This window comes from Globicephala melas, chromosome 5 (genome assembly GCF_963455315.2).
Source record: "Globicephala melas chromosome 5, mGloMel1.2, whole genome shotgun sequence".
In the NCBI taxonomy this organism is placed as follows: Eukaryota; Metazoa; Chordata; class Mammalia; order Artiodactyla; family Delphinidae; genus Globicephala; species Globicephala melas.
In genome coordinates, this window is record NC_083318.1 from 125,801,843 (window position 1) to 125,822,261 (window position 20,419).

At 39.3% G+C, this 20,419-nt stretch overlaps 1 protein-coding gene across 2 annotated transcripts in view; it reads left to right on the forward strand.

Moving 5' to 3' along the window:
- Positions 1-20,419, forward strand: part of UNC5C (unc-5 netrin receptor C) — a 397,062-nt gene that overhangs the window by 269,490 nt on the left and 107,153 nt on the right. For both annotated transcript variants that reach the window (XM_030865643.2, XM_060299770.1), the window contains exon 4: positions 13,265-13,368. In XM_030865643.2, the coding sequence (XP_030721503.2) occupies positions 13,265-13,368 (104 nt within the window). The remainder of the gene's footprint in view (positions 1-13,264; positions 13,369-20,419) is intronic.

Here is a 20,419-nt window from a genome sequence, read left to right on the forward strand (position 1 = left end):
ATTTTTTCTTATATTTTATACATTCAAACTACATAAAATACAAAAATAAGTTTGTGAGACAATCCGGGCAGAGGGAAAACAGGAAACGGGAAAAAGTTAGGATTCGGCCAGGTATGAGCTGAGAACATGATATGCCTGCTCTAGAACCGAACACATCTAGCAGAGGGCGGTGTCAGGTGTCCTTAGTGGGTGCTGCAGCTTCCACTGCAGAGAGAGGAGTTCCTTCTGAGGGGACTCAAGTGGACACTCTAATGACTGTCCAAAGTAGAACCCTTATGGTGACGCAGCCGCTTGTTTCATTGGGTTGTTTCTTCCAATGTCCCTTGTTATAGGCCAATGGGAGAATTCTGAGTGTTAAGGTAGGAAAATGTAATGCAGGCAAAATGTCAGCAAACACTGTCTTTCTTCAGGAAATGTCTTGGCTGCTATTTCTGCTGTTGGTTGTGATTGTTGATGACGTTGTTCATGGTTGCTTTTGTCGGGGGATGGTGGGTATAATGTGAAAAGAGTAGCAGGCTGGAGTAGTTAGGGCACACATTTGGGGCCAGGTTGACTTATGTATTCACACCCTGGTTCCATCACTTACTAGTGTGACCTTCATCAAGCGACTTAACCCCTCTGAGACTTAGTTCCATCAACCATGAAATGAAAATGATAGGGTTATTTTAAGATTAAACTAGAATAAACTTGTAAAGCCTATGGCATAGTGCCACACACAAAGCAAATGCTCAGTGTATGATAATAATGTTCATAACCACAGAGATAATGAGTCATACAACTTTATTTGTGCATTTTGAAACTTATCAATGCTAAGTTAACTTTAAAAACTAAAACGTTTTTCCTTCTTTCACCGCTTCCTGTACCAGGCCTGGGCTGTCAGTCCTAGAGGTTGAAGTTCTCTGCCGATTCAAGTATAATTAGACTGTAATTTTGTCCCTAAACCTGAGGCCAGAGGAGCCCTGTATACGGTCACCCTTCTCCTCAATTCAGTAGTTACAATGGATTTATGTGCACGGACAATCCGTCTTCCTGGGAATGTCAGGATAGTTCCTGAGGAGTTTCTCGTTCTTATGTGTGCAAAGTCCACTGACTACAGATTGGAATAGGATGGTTTCTGGGAGGAATTAAGGAGGATCAGAGTGGCCCTCTCTGCCCTCCTCTCATAGCTCACTCATCCTTTTCCCTGAGATCGGAGCCACCTTGTGAGCCATGTGTAGGTTTGGACCAAGCCATGTTTACATCTTTGAGTCTGTAGTGTCTAGCATGCTGTCCAGAACAACAGTGTACGAGGAAATACAATGCCAGCCACACGTTATTTCAACTTTTCTAGGAGCCACTCTTTAAAAAGTAAAAAGAAGGCTTTCCTGGTGGCACAGTAGTTGAGAGTCCACCTGCCGATTGCCGGGGACATGGGTTCGTGCCCCGGTCCGGGAGGATCCCACGTGCCGCGGAGCGGCTGGGCCCGTGAGCCATGGCCGCTGAGCCTGCGCATCCGGAGCCTGTGCTCCGCAACGGGAGAGGCCACAGCAGTGAGAGGCCCGCGTACCGCAAAAAAAAAAAAAAAAAAAAAAGTAAAAAGAAAGAAGCAGAATTAAACTATCATTTCAATAAAATAACCAATGTAATATTCTTTTTTCATATTAATCTTTGCGATCTGGTGAGATCTACAGTACTTCTCAGTTGAGACTAGCCACGTGTCAACTGCTCCATAGCCACGTGTGGCTCATATTGGACAGATGGGCTATAGAATAATAATAATAGATACACTGTTTCAATCACTTTTTCACCTCACATAGTTACCCTGTGTGTGTGTGGTGAAAACACTTAGGCTCTACTCTCTTAGCAAATTTTAACTATGCAATACAGTATGATTAACTATAATAACCACGCTGCACAAAAATATCCCCAGAACTTATTCATCTTGTACCTGAAAGTTGGTACCCTTTGACCAACACTTACATGAATTAGCTCATTCAGTACTTGCAACAATTCTGTGTGACAGGTGTTATTATCCTCATTTTACAAATGAGGAAATGTAGGACAAAGAGAGATTAAAAAGCTGCCTGAGTTCAAAGCTCATATGTGGAGAAGTAGGTCAGACCAGCAAAGGAGTCCATGCTTTTAACCAACACACTGGATACAAATAAGAGAGGAGGTGACCATGATTTTGTGTCTGGTGGCAGTTCACAAAAATATCTTATTTTCCACATGTGTAATGATATAGGCTCACTATTATTTACCATGCAGAAGTGAAAGAAGGCCTTGGGTTCCTGCCTCTCTCCTGTTGCTTGGTCTGCTCCAACTATACCAGTTTGTTTTTAGAATGTTTAATACACTCATTCCAGATACAGGCTATTTGCAATAACGCTTCCCTCCCACCTGGAACATTCTTCCCCAACTCCACCAGTGGCTCACCTCCTTCAGATTTCATTCAGATTTCTGCTGAGATGTCAGCTCTTCAGACGGATTAACCCTGACCAATTTACCTAACACCCACTGTCGCCAACTCTGTCACTCTTCTTACCCCAAGCCTGCTTTATTTTTCTTGAGAGCATTTCTCTTCATCATTATTCATGATCTTTTAGGCTGACTAGCTCCACCACTGGAATATAAGCTTCACTAGAGTAGGCACTTTATTTTCTTCATCATTATATCCCCAGTGCCTAAAAACAGTGCCTTGGATGTGGCTGGTACTAAATAACTGAAGACGTAAGTCAATGGAATGAAACTGAATTAAATTGTAAGCATATGATAAGGCAAAGTGACGCTGCTATTTCATGCCAATGATTTGTTGTTTCAGTAAAAATGTTTTATCACCCAAGGAATTTGAGGACATCAGATAGACTGAACTGATTGCCCCTGTGCTCCCCCTACTTCAAATTCCCATTGCACTTTTGTCTTATTTATTTTCTCCATAGCACTTATCAACTTCGAACCTACTATATACTTATTTATTATGTTCATGACTAGTGGTCTATTTCCGCCAGCCCCTTAGAAAGTAAGATCCATGTGGGCAAAAATTTTTGTTTGGTTTGTTCCTCATGAATTCAGAATGCCTACAGTGATGCCTGACACTGTGTAGGAACTCAATAAATATCTTAAAGGAATGGATGAACTAATATTTCTATAGTAGGGGTAGTAGTATCTCCAGTTAAATATATACGTGATCTTGTCGATTATTGTGTTAGTTTATATATACAGAGGTCATTATTTGTGGCCTTGTATGTTACTTTTCCATTTCCTACCTGCCTACTCTACTTGACATAATCAAAATTAAAAGTACAGTTTAACCAAATAATGCAGGTGTTCTGCATTAACCAGGTGTTCTGCAAGACTTAGGTTATACCATGAGAGGATCTGGCAGCCTAACACCAATGTCTTGGTAGAGCTCAGCAAGCTTGCCACCACACCAGAATAAATGGCCCGTTTACCAACGTGCACTTCTGAGCTGTGGTTTGATCCCCTGTATGACCATTTAAGTCCCCAGTAAACCCACTGTCAGTTACAGGGGCCAGTTTTTGAATTAGATGAGATTAATTGCACAATTTAGACACTTTTAGATAATGAGACAAAATTTTTAACAATAAATGTCTCCTTGTTTCATATAAATCTCAACCGTTATGTTAATTAGTCCATCATGTGGTTCCTATTTCAAAATTAAAAAGCATAGCACATACCTGATTGCATCAGTCTGTATTTTTCCAAACTTATTTGCTTTTGTGTTTAGACAGAAGTTCTCAAGATTCATAGAGGCCCCACAAATCCATAGGCATTTATAGCTCATATTCGTTTTGAGAGGTAGACATCTAATTGATAAAATACTGTCTCATAAGTTATAGTTTGGGAAAAATCATCCATCTATGTGCTATAGGAAGGGCTGGTAACCCACTGGACTAAAATATGTCATTAAAGTAATGTTTTATGCTGTATAAAATGGGAAGTTTATGGCTAAACTACTTTTTTGCAAAAAGCTTGTCTGCAATCATTGTGTTCTTTTTCTGTACTCTGAGAAAAGAGCCTTAACTTTTTGATATATCGGGTTCTCATCCATAAAGTTGGCATGTTTCTTATTATTTACCCCTAAGACATACCTTAAAAAATATTGTGAGGACATATAATCATTTTTTTCTGAAAATAAAGATGCAGTGTGAATAGAAGAGTAGCTTATATGGGTTTTTATTTTTCTTCCTCTTCTCTGTAATGGATGTCTTTGGAGTTCTAGCTGTAAAATATTTATTTTTTTAAAAACCCTTTAGCAAAACTATCTGAATACAATATATTTGTCCTATAAATGCCCCAAAGCCAAGAAATGAAGAAGAATAGCTGAAATTGTACTTCCCTTTGCAGGGACTTTGCTTACTCAGGATTTCTGTTTAAATGACCCGGTGCAGTAAGGGATAGCCATGCCTTGGCAAAACTAAAGACATTGCCAGATAATCTTTCTGCCGATTTGCTCAAATTATTCTAACCTCTGTCCCTGCCCATAACTATGATATTATGAAAGTGTTTGTGGTAAATTCATAAGATTGGTCAAAAACATTAGTTTTTTAAAACGTAAAAAGAGGTTGCAAAACAATAATAGGAACAAAATAAAAATCTTTCATCTTCATTCTTTTGTCTTTAAAAAACCCTGTGTCCTAGTAACCAACATTTATGGCATGCTTACTGTATGCCTAATTCTATAAGCCCCTGTGCATGTTAACTTTTGTGATGCCTCCAACAATCCTTTGGGTAGGATCTGTTATTATCCTTATTTTGCAAATAACGAAACAGAAGCATGGAAACGAAATACTAGATAACTTACCCTAGTCACTTGTTTAGGAAATGGTAAATCTGAGTTTTAAACTTTCCTTTTTACAGTCCAATTCATTGTACAGGTTTGCAGAAATGTGATAGTTCACTTTGCAATCTAACCATAGAGGAAACTTCATGTTTTTGTTGGTTGGTTCATGGGTTTTTGTTTTGTTTTGTTTTATCTTTTACAATATTTGAGAAGAAAAAGCAAGTGAAAAAGAAAACTCCTTCCAACATTTTTTATGTACTGTGTCCCTTCCTTTTAAAAACCACATTAGGAGTTGCTGAATATAACTTTTTTTTTTCATGTTTTTTTTTTTAATTCCAGCAAAGATACTCTATTCCTGGAAAAGAAAACCGTGGCAAACTTTTTAGGGTTCTATAGCATTGTCAGGACTTTCACTTTTAATAAATGCTCAAAGCTCAGAAGTCTAATCCAGTTTTCCCAAAGTATGCTATACTGGTTGGTTCATGCCAGTTATCTCCTGTTAACAGCCATATTTGGTGATTTAAGCATAAGTTATACTCTACTGTGACAACATAATTATCCCCTTTTATCATTATTGGAAGAAAGGCACATTTTTTCCCTCTGAGAACACAAGTATTGTTACTATATGTGACCATAGAATTATTTTATTTGCTAGAGGAACACTTTGAAAGTACAGTAAAACAGAATTTTAAAAACTAAAAAATGTATTTACTACCTCTGTTCATTGAGCATGAAAAGAATTGATTACTAGTTTCTGTCAAATATGGGGTCTGTGGCCCACCAAACCTGAATTCCTACATGGCAGCATAGAGCTGAGTAGCAAGTAAAAAGTTAAGTGAATTGGTTTTGTATCCATGTCTCTATTAAAATTTGGAAAACCTAAGACAGCCCAGGTTGGTGCTATGTTTTAAGAAAAAAATAATGCTTGTGCCTAACTTTCTTTCATTTAAGTTACCTGCCTGTCCCCCTAGACACATATGAAATTTCAGTGTCTGTGTTAGACAATGTCAGCCGCCAACTTGCACAAAAGTAAGTACTGACACTGGGGAAACACCAACAGGGACTCACTGTCTTAAGAGCCACAGTGTAGAAGCAGGTCTTCTTGGTTCTCACGGCCTCCCAGGCCTCTCTGTCCCTCTGCCTACAGAGTCTAGCACAGTGCCACGCATATCATGGGTGTTCGGTAAATAATCCATCAATCCATCGGTAGTTCTCAGATTTTAGTGCTGTGTGTAAAACACACTTGGGGGCCAATAAAAACTGTGGATTCCTGGAGCCAAGTCTTATTATGAAATCTGCATTTTTTCAAGCACAGCATGGTAATCCCTAAGTTTTTCTTTGTGACACATCGCTTTCAATCATTAGTCTCCCACGCTCGTAATTAATTTGTCTCACTTGTTTATGGTTATTTTGACTAACAATGATAATGCCTAATGTTTGTGTAGCATGCTAAAATTCACTAATACTGGGGGGGAAATGGTGTGGGGATTACTATCTTTTGAGTACATATTATATTTAAGGCATGATGCTAGAGTTTTATAGGTGCCTCTTCCTATAAAACCCTGTAAAATAGTTACTATTATCATACCCATTTCTTAGCTGAAGGAACTAAAGTAAGAAGAGGTTAAGCAGTGTGCTCAAGGTCACGCAGCTAGCCAAGGGGTAAAGTCAGAACCGGAACCCAAGTTTGTCCTTCCTGAAGATCTTGCTCTTGGCTGCAATGTTATCTTGCTTTGCAGGAGCTTTCAGACCTCTTTCACAGTGACCTATAATAAAAAATATGTTTATATCATGATCCACTAGATAAACGTATACCCATCTCTTCATACATACAAATACACAGAGGTGTGTGTGTGTATGTACATATAAACATACATAATAATACTATGTATGATCACTTGACATTTTCTATTTATTCCATTTCCTATTTTTAATGCTGGTTTTTTAATCCCCTAAATTGAATTCATAATCCTCTAAGGGGTCATGACACACAGTTTGAAAAACTCAACAATAAACCTTAAATTCCGTAAGAATAGTAAGGAGTATTAGATCCTATAGTTTATAGACCAAATGGCCCAAGTGTGTAAGAGAATGACATGTTGAAATTTACTCAGATGAGTAATCATCTTTCATGCCAGAACTCTCTAATAGTAATAGAAACAGTCGTAATGATTTATTACATGGGTTTTGTGCTTCATAATCTTCCAAAACCTTTTCAGGTTCAATAACTCTTTTAATATTCACAAAACTCTATGAGATCTAATAGTCACAAAACCCGATCAGATCTAAAACAAAAAGCACCCAACCTTAATAAGGTAATACTATGTCATTTATATCTTATTACTCAATGGAATTTAAAGACTTTAATTTCCATTAGAATAACCTATTGAAGTATACCCATCGGCGAACCCTTAACTTCATAATATCAGTTTATCACATTGTCAAGATTTTGTCTTTTAAAAAATATTTTATTCTAATAAATCTTTCTGCATAATGAAGTTGCATTGCTAAGGGAATAAACATTTTTAACAAATGTAAGTTATTTTTTTTTAACTTGGAGTGAGAACCTGTTTATTTTCTTTTTCAAAGACAATAGTGTCAGCAACCTGCCTGCTTAGACACCATAGGGAGATCTTTTGCTGGTAGTTTCTCCTGATTTCCTTCCCGAATCAGCAGGGCTCACAGGGGCTTGGTAGTATGACCTGTTATAGTCAAAGCTCCCACCTGTCCAGCCTCAACTTTCCCATTGTAGGCCACTTTCACCCTTTTCAGATGGTGTCAGGCAAAGATGCTCGAGGGAGGTCATTGTGGAGGAGGCTTGATTTGGGGCCCCTTTCGTAGATATGCCCTTTGGTGTGACAGGCTTTCTTGCGTGCTATTTTGGGTAGGCATTTCCTTCCCATCTCTCCATGGGGAGAGAAAATTAGTTTTGTCAAAGTAATTCTCAATGCATTCATAATCATCAAAGCTTTAATATTCATCTGCTTTTGTGATGTATATTATATTGCTCCCTTGGATTTGTACAAAGAATTTTCTGATATTTTTAATGTGGAATCTTCTGGAACCCATCCATCATCCCATTTTTCTAACTCTTACCCATACCTGTATATTGAAGTGTACAAAAGTTGCATGAAGATTGTCGTAGAGGAAAATATATAAGCTGTTCTTTTCAAAGATACATCATCTCCTAGATTATTGAAAAATAATTTCTTCTATTATTTCTCTTTGATAATTGGTATAAATCCTTAAAGATCTTATCTTATTTCACAAAGGATAGGCTGTTTTCCCCTAAAATGCATATTTAAAATGTTAGTCTACTCAGGCATAGGCCCTTATGACAAAAGAGACCTTCAAAAGCATCCCGTCATTTACTTTCATTTTACAAATGAGGAAGGTGAGGCCACAGAGTCTTCAAGCTCCCAGGTAGCCTTCTTTTCTGCCTACCACATTGTCAAAAAGCAGAGTCCATGTTTGTAGAATGCCATGAAATTAGTGGGTTTCACATCATAAATAATTTGTAACCACAGTATTATTATTGTGCAAAAAAATTCATTGAGAGCATCAAAATTCTACCATAAAAAATGAGATGCCGGGCTTCCCTGGTGGCGCAGTGGTTGGGAGTCTGCCCGCCTGCCGATGCAGGGGACGCGGGTTCATGCCCCGGTCCGGGAGGATCCCACGTGCCGTGGAGCGGCTGGGCCCGTGGGCCATGGTTGCTGAACCTGTGCGTCCGGGGCCTGTGCTCCGCGGTGGGAGAGGCCACAGCGGTGAGAGGCCCGCGTACTGCCAAAAAAAAAAAAAAAAGAAAAAAAGAAATGAGATGCCGTGTACACCCACACATGTGTGTGTTCTAAAAGGCTTTCTTTGATTACTGTGTAAATGGTAAATAGAAGTCCATATAGTTTCAGGTCTGATTCTACATCTGCTAATTGGATTTCTCTGTATGGATTTAGTAAGCCAATATTCATGTTCTTAAGTAAACATGTCTCTGAATGCATGCATATGACAAAGCTGATTTTTCTTTTAATTGATGGAGTCAATGACTAAATCAGAGGTAAGCCAAGTTTACTTTGCAAAAGTAATCTAGGTTATAATGAAAGGACTTTATACTTATTTTAGTAGCAGCCTTAGAACTAATGGAAAGAAAACAGAAATGTAGAATTCTAAAGGTCTTCCAAGGGCAAAAAATTCATCTTTTTCCTGACAGGAATGCCCACATTATTCTAAAACATTCTGTTTTACATCTAATTCCTAGCTGACAAGTGTCCATTTTTCATGCTTATCCATTCGTCACCCTCGTGTTCTCTCTGCCTGCAAGTCATCCAGCCTGCCTTCTATCACATCTCTCCAAATGATAAAGGATATGCTTAAAATGCTACTCACCCCCTTACAGAGTACCGTGGAGGCATATGAAAGGAGCAGCTGCCATGCTGGGCAGCACAATATATTCTATGCTCTTTACACAACCTGGAAGCTAGAGGTTTTTGGCAGGAAGTAAAAGGATTTTTCAGGAAGCAGTACTACTTTGTGGGGGGTTAAATGTGAATCATTTTAGGAATTAGATAAAATTTACATAGAGTTTAAAATTAAATAACCTCAAAACAACAGAATTATATGGTATTCAGTGATAGTTCAGTTAAACCTGTCTTTTGAAGTACATGACTCCGATGTGTGGTCACCATTCTCAATTAGGAAATGAGGATTCTCAAAAGGTGTGCCTTCATATGGCAGGAATTTGAAAACTGTGCCCAAAACCATACCATATCCTAAGAAGAATTATAGCCTGCTCCATTCGAACCCATCATCCCTTAATGCTGACTTCCATCACCATAAAACCTTGCAAAAGAGTAGGAGTTCTCCTGATGGTCATTTTCCCAATTCCTGTGCACCCTCAACTCAGCTGGGCTTCTACTCCCCCTTCACTCCTAAATTCCCCAAACTTCCTCTTCTTCTGAGTCCTTTGCTGCATTTGTCCTGTTGGCCTCCCAACTTCTTAAAACTTTATTCTCCTCTTGGCTTCTCTGACACTTGTCTCTTGGTTTTTCTCTGACGTCTTTGCTCACGCCATATCATTTTTGCAGGCAGGTTTTCCTCTTGAATGTTGGTGTCCTCTTTTTTTTTTTTCCCTGCCCTGGTAGTGTCATCTATTTCTAGTGCTTCAGCTATCTCCTAGACAGTGAAGCACAGATCTTTCACCAGGCCTTCTTTTCCAAACTCTAGACCAGTGGTTCTCTACTTGAGGTGATTTTTCATGTCAGGAGACATTTGGCATTATCTGGAGGCATTTGTTTTGCCATGGCTTGGAAGGGTGCTACTGGTGTCTGTTGGGTAGAGTCCAAGGATGCTGCTAAGCAACCTACTGTGCACAGGGCAACCTCACAACAGAATTATCCAGTCCCAAATGTCAGTCGTGCTGAGGTTGAGAAATCATGATATGGACCTACTGGACTTTTCCACTTGAATAGCCTACAGCTGCACCAAACTGAACATGTACCAAAATAAATTTGCCATCTTTCTCACCACTTTCCTGCCCAATTTGGTATTATTTCATTTAATGATGGTATCAACTTAACAATTGCAGTAGCTAAGAATATAGTATTATCTTTTCCTCTTCTCACTCTCCAAATACCTAGGTCTTCCTCAACATATGATCTATTTCTTACTAGAATCTGCTTTCTCCCCTTCCTGTCCACTGTCACTAGCTGAGTTCAGGACCCCGTTATCCCTCCTGATCTATTCAAATGGGTTCCTAACTACCTTCTGCTTCTTCACCACCACCTCAATCACACCGAGGGCAATATGACATCCTATCTCCCTCCTCTGCTTAAAAGCCTTTGAGGGTTTGCCATTCCTTAGCATGGCAGGAAGGCTTTTCATAAATAGATCTCAGCTTACCGTTCTAGTCTTGATTCTGGATCTTACATATCTTCATCCTAAGTACCTAATAAAGTGCCTACCTTAAGGAGATAATTTACAAATGTTAAAGGAATTTGTTTTGACTATTTGGATATATATGTGCCTCATTCTTTCTAATTCTCAATCCTTATTTTGTGATATGCTGGTTAGTTTAACTGAGAGTCAATATGTTATTAGATTTGAGAACTAATTCTAGTCTTTAGGTCTTCACCCTACCCCGCATCAGATGGGAGTTTGGGGTTTCTTTTGCAGTACACGGGCCTCTCACTGCTGTGGCCTCTCCCGTTGCAGTGCACAGGCTCTGGACGCGCAGGCTCAGCGGCCATGGCTCACGGGCCCAGCCGCTCCGCAGCATATGGGATCTTCCCGGCAGGGGCATGAACCCGCGTCCCCTGCATTGGCAGGTGGACTCTCAACCACTGCGCCACCAGCGAAGCCCAGATGGGAGTTTTTTAGAATCATTTTTCACCAACAAGATATACCCTGTCAAGAATATTTTATCCCATTAAAGTTATTCACTGCTGCTATTGCTTTTATTAATATTTGGTGTTTTGCCAAAATTTCATCTTAATGCAGATTAAAAACAAAGAGAAGCTACTATATGAGAAAAGAAAGAGTAGAAGAAGTTTTAATATTTCTGTTGAAAGGACACAAATCAACCAAAAGAGATGTGAAGGGATGTGTGGGATAGAAAAATATGTATCAAATCAGCAGGTTCTAACGCAGCATCAGTTATTTTGCTGTGAGGCTTTGAGTAACTTGAGAAGTGTGTTTCTCATATGTAAAATAAGGACCTGGTTTAGATAACTTTCAAGTTCTAATAACTCTGGATTTTAAGTGTTCATTCCTGGAACATACTCAATTTCTTGATAATCAAATTAGAAATGCCCTTCTGACAGAAATTCTGTCACCATTTGTAGAGTCTCTTGTCTTACTTCAGACCCACCTAGATCCAGTTATCTTTTCACAGCCCCTAAGCTCTTGAAGGTTTTCTTCTGCCAAGAAATTCAACCAAATGGCAAATATATGACAATGAATTTTTTTCTCAGTGCATTTTCCGAGTGGTGCTTTCTAATAGCTCCTTGAAAGACATTAGAGGCACACCTCCAGAGTCTTCAGATTTCCACTCATTAGTTCAGTAGGCTGAAATCGTGCTTTTAGATTCTGAAGTCATTGCTGGGGACATGGGATGAAAGGAAAGAGGCATTAACTTTTTACTAAAATCAACTGGGTAAAATTCCAATAACTTTTAATGGGAAGGAGCTGAAGAGTACATATATGAAATAATTTTTTTGCTTTGCTTTAAAAAAAAATGCTGCTTCAAAGCTCTATGACTGACTCATGTACTTTTTAGCTTTGGTGTTTAAAATGACAAACTGGTTTCTAACATTTTCGTGTCCATCAATAGCAGTTTTTAAAATTGTACTGCGTATTGCTGTAGCAACTATAACTGTATAAATCAGGGGTCCCCAACCCCTGATCCGTGGCCTGTTAGGAACCAGGACGCAGAGCCGGAGGTGGGCAGCGAGTGAGCAAAGCTTCATGCGCGGCTCCCCGTCGCTCGCAGTACCGCCTGAACCGTCCCTCCCCCGCCAACCCTCCCCCGACCCTGGTCCGTAGAAAAACTGTCTTCCACGAAACCGGTCCCTGGTGCCCAAAAGGTTGGGGACCACTGATATAAATACATAATTAGATTCTTGGTGTATTTGAGCAGAAATGACTGTTTAATCTTCTAATTGCAGAATGGTCACATAATTTACATATTGAGATATTTCTGGACTCATCCCAATAGTTACTCTTTTCCCTGTCTTGTGTTTGAGACACCTCAAGAAGCTATATTCATTCTTTCAGGACTCCAGCATTCTGTTTTTCACTCTGAACAGAAACTTGCTTTTGAGTTATTTATCAAAAGATCTCAGAGTTATTACAACTACAGTAGTTATCTATTGGGAAGAAAGACAAAATAAGAATATACCTAAGGGACTTTATGAATAAACATCATGACAATGGGATTCTCTTGATTAAAAATGTGATCATTGGGCTTCCCTGGTGGCGCAGTGGTTGGGAGTCTGCCTGCCGATGCAGGGGACGCGGGTTAGTGCCCCGGTCCGGGAAGATCCCACATGCCGCGGAGCGGCTGGGCCTGTGAGCCATGGCCGCTGAGCCTGCGTGTCCGGAGCCTGTGCTCTGCAACGGGAGAGGCCACAACAGTGAGAGGCCCGCGTAACGCAAAAAAAAAAAAAAAAAAAAAAAAAAGAAAGAAAAAAGTTATCATTATAGTTGATTATTAAGAAATAGTAAGGAAATGCAACGAATGAGTTTCGCTAATTGTTAGAATGAGGATCTCCAAAGCATTCCAGTGAAGATTAAAGTAGGAAGTTAATAGCCTCCAAGTCTCATAATTTCCAGTACACAGAATATAATCACCCACATTATGGTACAGTACTAACATGATTAAAAAATACAAAGAAACATAAAATAAGCTGCAGAATGTTTATTGTACTTCCAATAAATGAATAAATGTTAATTAGTTTTGTCTTATATTTTATTACTGGTGCTTTCCAGATCTGCGGAAGACATTTGAGCAGGAACCCCTGGGAAAGGAAGTGTCCTTGGAACAGGAAGTCTTGCTCCAGTGTCGACCACCAGAAGGGATCCCAGTGGCTGAAGTGAGTAGCAAAAATTCTTCACATTTAGCAATTGGCACTTAAGTTATTCTAACGGAGGCCTAGTCCATGGCTAATGGTGCAGTGAATTAGGGTATGGCATGATGAATGGTTGGTAATGGAGTCCTAACTGCTTGCTACTGGCAAAATAGATTGATTGGGAACTGATTAATGACTTGGAGTCAATTAGAATGCCCCACTGGACAAAGCCACAGGCAGCTTGGTTTAATTTTGTCACTGTCTTTTAAGAAATCAGAAACACTGTTTTATTTTATCTGGCACTAATCATAGAGAAAGGTGGTATGACTTAATAATGTACCATCAATTTTATTATTTTTCTTGATACTATGCAAAAAATGTAAGAAAGGTGTGTGTGTGTGTTTGTGTGTGTGTGTGTGTGTGTGAGCCTGTGCACTCCACGTATATATTTCCTGCTCTGTGATATATTGATGGACATACCTAAAAGCCATAGCCACACACCATGAATAAAAACATGTTTGAGGAATGTCCGTTAGTTTCATCCTGTAAGCTTTCCATTAGCTCTTTATTTTCATTTTCTGTTTTTGGTGAAACAAAGCCTATTGATAGTTAATGAAATATTACAAATCAGATTTATACCATGACTTTTTATTAGCACCAAACAATACAATGCCCATTTTTCTGTCACAGTCATCCATATCTCCAATGTATCAATGCAAAGGCTCTAAGTGGCATTCTTAATGAAATTTCCTTTTTTCTTTGAAAGAAGAGAGCTGTTTTTTGCCTTGTTCCTGGCATCCCATGGCACTTTCTAGCACTGTATCAGAGACTTTGTATGATCATTGCTGCTTTATCCAGCCACTCCAAAACCTTATCTTCTAACACTGACACACAATATGATTTATTGTGATTATAAAGTAGGCAGCTCTTCTCTATTCAATATTTCCTTTCACTTAGGACAATAAGTGCATCTGTCTCCTTAACTGGATTTCTAAAATTCTAATGCAAACCTCCACCATTAAACTATCTTGAAGACCAAAACATATCCTGAGTAACATAGGTATCCATAGACTCTTCTTGACCTGATGTTTCTTAAAGAGAGCAAATCCCTGCAGAGATTTTCAGTGAGGACATTCTATAACTTCTTCATTTTCTTGGTCTCCTCAGCAAAGTGGTTCACTTTGGCAAGGAGTAAAGATTCAAGAGTGCAAACTAATTGGCTGTGAATTTTATCTGTATCATCACTGGGGAAGAGACCAATTAACACTTGGCAAGCTCAAAAATCATATACCCATTTGACATTCACAGAACTATAATGTGAATATTTTTTCTTTTTCTGGAAGTCAAGAGAGAGATCAAACACACATGCTTGAGAGCAGGCTAATAAACTCCTGTGTCGATTATTTTCAGCACCCTTAGAATCACCAAGATCAGAAATCTAATGAATACTTTAACGTGACATGTTACAACTGTCATTTGCTCAGGAGGGGCAGATAAATTAAAGAAGAAAGGGATGAATTGTAACGTGGTGAGTTAAGGGATTATAAGATTATTTTAATTTAATGGTATATATATTTATCATTTAATATTTTATTTATTTATTTGAGGAATTTAAAAGCATGAAAATAGCATAAAATGGAATATTGATCTTAAAAGGAAACCAGCAGGTAAAACTCTCATGTTTTACTATAAACAAAATCAGTCCTTAAGACATCAGGCCATGCTGACAAGGATTTATGCTTCTTTTGTATGCAAGGCAAATGAATCTGAAAAACTCAGTAAACACTCAACAAATACATAGTTGACTGATTCAATTTATCTTTGTTTAATAAGTATATATCTAGCATCATTGAATAAGTAGTCAAGTTCATTCTTTGCAGAATATCGGGAGACAATAATTTCCTTCCCATAAAAGTCAGTAGGGGGCTTCCCTGGTGGCGCAGTGGTTGAGAGTCCGCCTGCCGATTCGGGGGACACGGGTTCGTGCCCCAGTCTGGGAATATCCCACATGCCACGGAGCGGCTGGGCCCGTGAGCCATGGCCGCTGAGCCTGCGCGTCTGGAGCCTGTGCTCCGCAAAGGGAGAGGCCACAGCAGTGAGAGGCCCGTGTACCAAAAAAAAAGAAAAAAGTCAGTAGGTTTCCAAAGAGCTCTACTAATCTTAAGTTACAGAAGCATCACCTTTGGTGCAGATAATGGCACAGGCATATCTGAGGTAATAAATAACGTTTAATATTCTCCCCTATTTTGGCTTTAATTTCTGCTACAGAACATTAAACTAATTTCCTTACAGAACTCTAGGTTTAAACTCAAGTGTCCCCATTTTTAAGTCTTGGACTTTAAGCAAGGTATTTCAGCTCTCGCTATCTAAGTTTCCTCAATTAAATTACAAAATGGATATAATAATGAATGGTGTCTCTCCAGAATGTAGCTGAAGGTTAAATGAGATATATGCAAATCACTTAGACCATGTAGAAGCACTCACTAGCATTATTAGCACCATTATTATATCACCTATTGATTCACAGAAGACTCAGTTCGACCTCTTGAATTCGGAGTGGTCACTGAGCACAGTGCAGCTCTGTTGGGCGCTGTGGGGTATGCAGAGATGAAGCTTCTGCCCTATGAAGAATCACGAAGATGCCCTCCTGTGTTTTCTAGCCAGTTACTTTGGTTAGAGGCCATAAATGCTACAAATGAAGATAACGTTTGAGCTTTAAAACCAGGAAATTCCCTTATTGATGTAACATATTTACTTTACAAATGACTTGTTAACGTGAATATCTACAGCAAGTCCTGATGTGCTGCTGTCCTTACTCTGATTTTTCAAGTTGTCTGTTTAGTCATAATGGACCCAAGACATTGGACCAGACTTCATATTTTCTCCCAAAGAGGAAATCTGGGCTGGGGCTACTGTTGGTAGCTCTCCTTTTCCAAGCCAAAGGAAAGAGAGGGACAAAGGAAGTGTCAGAGGAGGAAGAGGCCAACCCAGGATTCCTCACATGCTATCTCTCCAGGTCCTAGCAGTGTTGACTAAGAACTCCTCTCAGTACTCATTGGTTAAGAAAAAAAATATGTCAGCTATTAAGTAGCGGATGCAGAACTATTCAGTATTTAACATCTGGTATGAATGAACCAGTATAACTGCCTGAACATCAGCCCCTAGGTACCCTGATTTTTTACAGCTCCAACTATTATCTGTGTTGAAATATATCTGTTTACTACTGTCCTACCTGATTAGACTGGGATGAAATAAGGAACACAACGGGATTTTTGTTCATGTTTCTCTCTAACACCAGCAGACTGTAGGTTGCATAGTAGATTCTCTAAGTATATTTAACTAAATGAAATAAAGAGTCCCTGTTGGATGTGACACAGAGGCGGCACCTCAGGACATGGAACTTCTCAGAGAAAAGATGTTTGTCACCACTGAAGACGCATACTGAGAGAACTCAGTGAGGGTGGAGTAAGGGAATCTATCGGTCTAGTGCTTCTGACCCACTAGATGGGAATAAAAGGCCATTGAGAGTTACTTTAGTTCAAGGACTGTAGGACAGGTTAATAATAATTATATTTAAATGAAAAGTAGACTAGGTGAAAGAAAGAATAACAAATCCCAGAAATACTCTAAAATGGTATTGCTCAGTATTTTTAATACCTCTTTTGCTAGGATCAAGCCAAAAATATAATGCTTTTCTCCCATGTCTGGGGAGACATTTGCCTGCCTTTTGGCAGAAACCCGCCATCTCCCCAAAGAAGCCAGAAGATTAATATGCCTGTGCACGGGTGCCGGGTTGCTCCAGTGGCATAACAGCAGCACTGTATGAAATGAACCCCTCTTTGCTCATTTTAGTTTACGCCTGGAAAATGTTGCTGTCATATAGTGAGCCAGAAATATACTCAGAGATGCTTTATTTCATCAGATTATCTCTTTTGGAGAGTACTGGTATCAGAACATCAGTGGATACAAGATTTGTTGGCATGGCAGAAGGAGCAAAGCTGAATTTTTCACTAAAACAAACCTGTGATTTGTTTCACCTTAAACAAGGGGATAATTGCTCCTCTAATTATAATCGAACTATTTCTCATAGGAGTCTAATTGGAGGAACAGGGCACAATGTTCAACATATTGACCCAGTTGTGCTTGAAAACCGTCATCTTACTTATCCACATTTGCATCTCTAATTAGCAAGTGGGAAAATATGGGGTGAAGTGCAAAAGAATAGGTGATTTTGCTGAGTTTAGTCTTGCTAAACAGGAAAGAGTTTTTTAAAGCAGCATCAGCTTTATCAGGGGAAAAAGCTGCTGGCAGCTGGAGGCCTCACCAGATGTATAGCATCAGGTAGCTGTCCATCTAATTGATTATTAATAGGGCCAATGAACATTTTGTTTCATGAGAGGAGTGCATGTTTGGCTGCCCCTTCCCTCATAACTGGAACTTTGTGTCGACGCATTTCCATGCAGGTGCATTTTCTCCCAAGCTGTGCTTTATATTCCTTGCAGACAAAAAAGGTTTAGAGAGAAAAGGAGAGTTTGAATACTAATTTGGAGGGAGACATTGCTTTCAGTGCCCAGTGATATCTGCTGGAATTTTCTCCTAGCATGTGTGTAGCAACAAGAAAGTGTTTTGCTTATGAGATGAGTATCAACCTTACAAACAGGTTTGCCACAAGTATCAGGTTCCCTGACAGGGAGTCAGCTTGCAAGCTTTGCATTGGTCCAGTCAATATTTGCCAACGTCATCTCTATATTTTGGTCACTTGATATGTTTTTCTGCCAATGTAAATAATATGCCTCTAATAGTTATGCACAGAGAGCACCACAAGCACAGATAACTTTGTGAACCAAGTTAAAAATTATAATAAAATTAAACACAGGAATAAATAACAAACCTCTGATTTATAATAGATTTGTGGCTTGACTTCTGCATATACACAGTGGTTCCTTTGAGCCTACAGTACAAAAATCCCATTTTTACTTTTTTTTTTAATATTTTTTTAATTTTTTTTTTTTTTTTTTTTTTTTTTTTTTGCGGTACGCGGACCTCTCACTGCTGTGGCCTCTCCCGTTGCGGAGCACAGGCTCCGGATGTGCAGGCTCAGCGGCCATGGCTCACGGGCCCAGCTGCTCTGCGGCATGTGGGATCTTCCCAGACCTGGGCACGAACCCATGTCCCCTGCATCGGTAGGCAGACTCTCAGCCACTGCACCACCAGGGAAGCCCCCCATTTTTATTTTTAATTACTAATTCATTTATTCAAGGAATATTCATTGTCCACTCACCGTGTGCTGGATACTTTTCTAGTTGAAGGAGATACATGTCAGTCAGAGTCCCTAAAGGGTAACAAAACCATAAACAAGAATAGAAATAAAGGAGCAAGATATTGTCAGATAATTGCAAGTTAAAGGAAGTAAGGCAAGGTCATATCTGAGAGGTTGACGGTTGTTGGTGATCAGAAGTCACTTTAAAGTTTAAGGAGAATCTATATCTGAAGAAATAACATTTGAGCTGAGATCTGAATGACAGGAAAGAGCCAGACTTGAAAAGATCTGGGTCAGGAAGCTCCAGGTAGGGGAGCAGAATACCTCAGAATGTGGTTATGGTTTAAAAAGGAGGCCAGTGTCTCTGAGACACAGTGAGCCATCAGGAGGGCAGGAAGCCCTTCAGTCAAAGGGTTAGGATGAGCTTGGGGACTAACACGTGGTAATGGTAAGGGATTTGGAATTGTTTCTGAATATATGCAGAGTCATTGGAGATTTTAAGTAAGGAATTGTCATGACCTGATATATATTTATTTCAAAGATCATTCTTGCTGCTCTAGGGAGTATAGATTTTAGAAGTGTAAAAATGGAAACAGAGACACCATTGAGGAGATGATTTTGCCTTACTTCAAGTAAGAGAAGATAGTTGATGGTCTTAGGGTAGAAGTAGAAGAGAGAGAGAAAGGTGGAGAAATAAAGGATATATTTTAATTCCTGTGGGAACAGAAAGTTCTGAACTTGGATTTTACATCTGATTTTATTAAATGAATAAAATCTAGAAAATATTTGGTCCTTCAGAAGAAAGTGAAATCTTCCATGCTAACGGTCAGCAAACGCAGTAGAGTGAGCTTTTCTTAGATGACCTAAAATCAGTGGTCAGTAGACTTCAATGTTTTCAGATACATTCTTTCTCTCTCAGTGATGCTTCAGCAACAGGCAGTGACCTCGCCTGAATACATAATCGCAGGGCAGGAGGGTCTTTTATTTCCACAGCCTTTATTTCATGAAAAAAAGGTTTTTTCTTGGGTAAGTTCTTTGCTTTTGAAATTTCTTTCAATGATTCTTCATATGCCTAGAGGCACTATTTATTGTAAACTGATTGTGGATGAAAAATGACAGTCATAACAAAAAGAGCAAAAAGCCAGTGTTTTTTAAAGGCGGTCAGACTTAGCAAGAGTCCCAACACCCTTAATTGCTAAATATGAGGAAATGCTGAGAGTTACTTAACCTGAAAGGCAAGTTTACAGTAAAGACCGGTTAGGAACTATCTCAGGACTAATCAATTTATAGTCCTTTTGCCCTGGAAAATTTAGCATTTTAAGGACATTTCAGTGCCATTTTGCTCCCTTGTAAGATATTATCAGATTGAGTCATTCTACTTTGGGCTCTTCTGGTGGTTGTCACTATTAATTCACTTAACGTGCTTTCATCTCCTCATAGTTGAATTTAAGGCTTCAGAAATGTTAAGTTTTCAGATTTCAATACAAGTTCATCTCTACAGCGTGGTCTGCACACATTCAACTCTCAAAAGCAATGAGCCAGACATATGTGCAATTAAAGAGGTGTTTCCCCAGCAGGAAAACAACATCCCTTTCTTAGAAAATTCCTTCCCTTTGCAGAAGTTGCAACAACTGAGCAAAATGTCACTCCAGTTTCTGTTAGGTTACTAACCACGTCCCTATGCCAGACTTGCAGTGAACCAATCCCTGAGACGCTGAGGTTTGCAGCTGAGAAGAGTTTCCTCACAAGGCAGCCTACTAAGAAGATGGTGAACAAGTCTTAGCTCCGCCTCCCCGAGGTCAGGGGGGGTTGGGA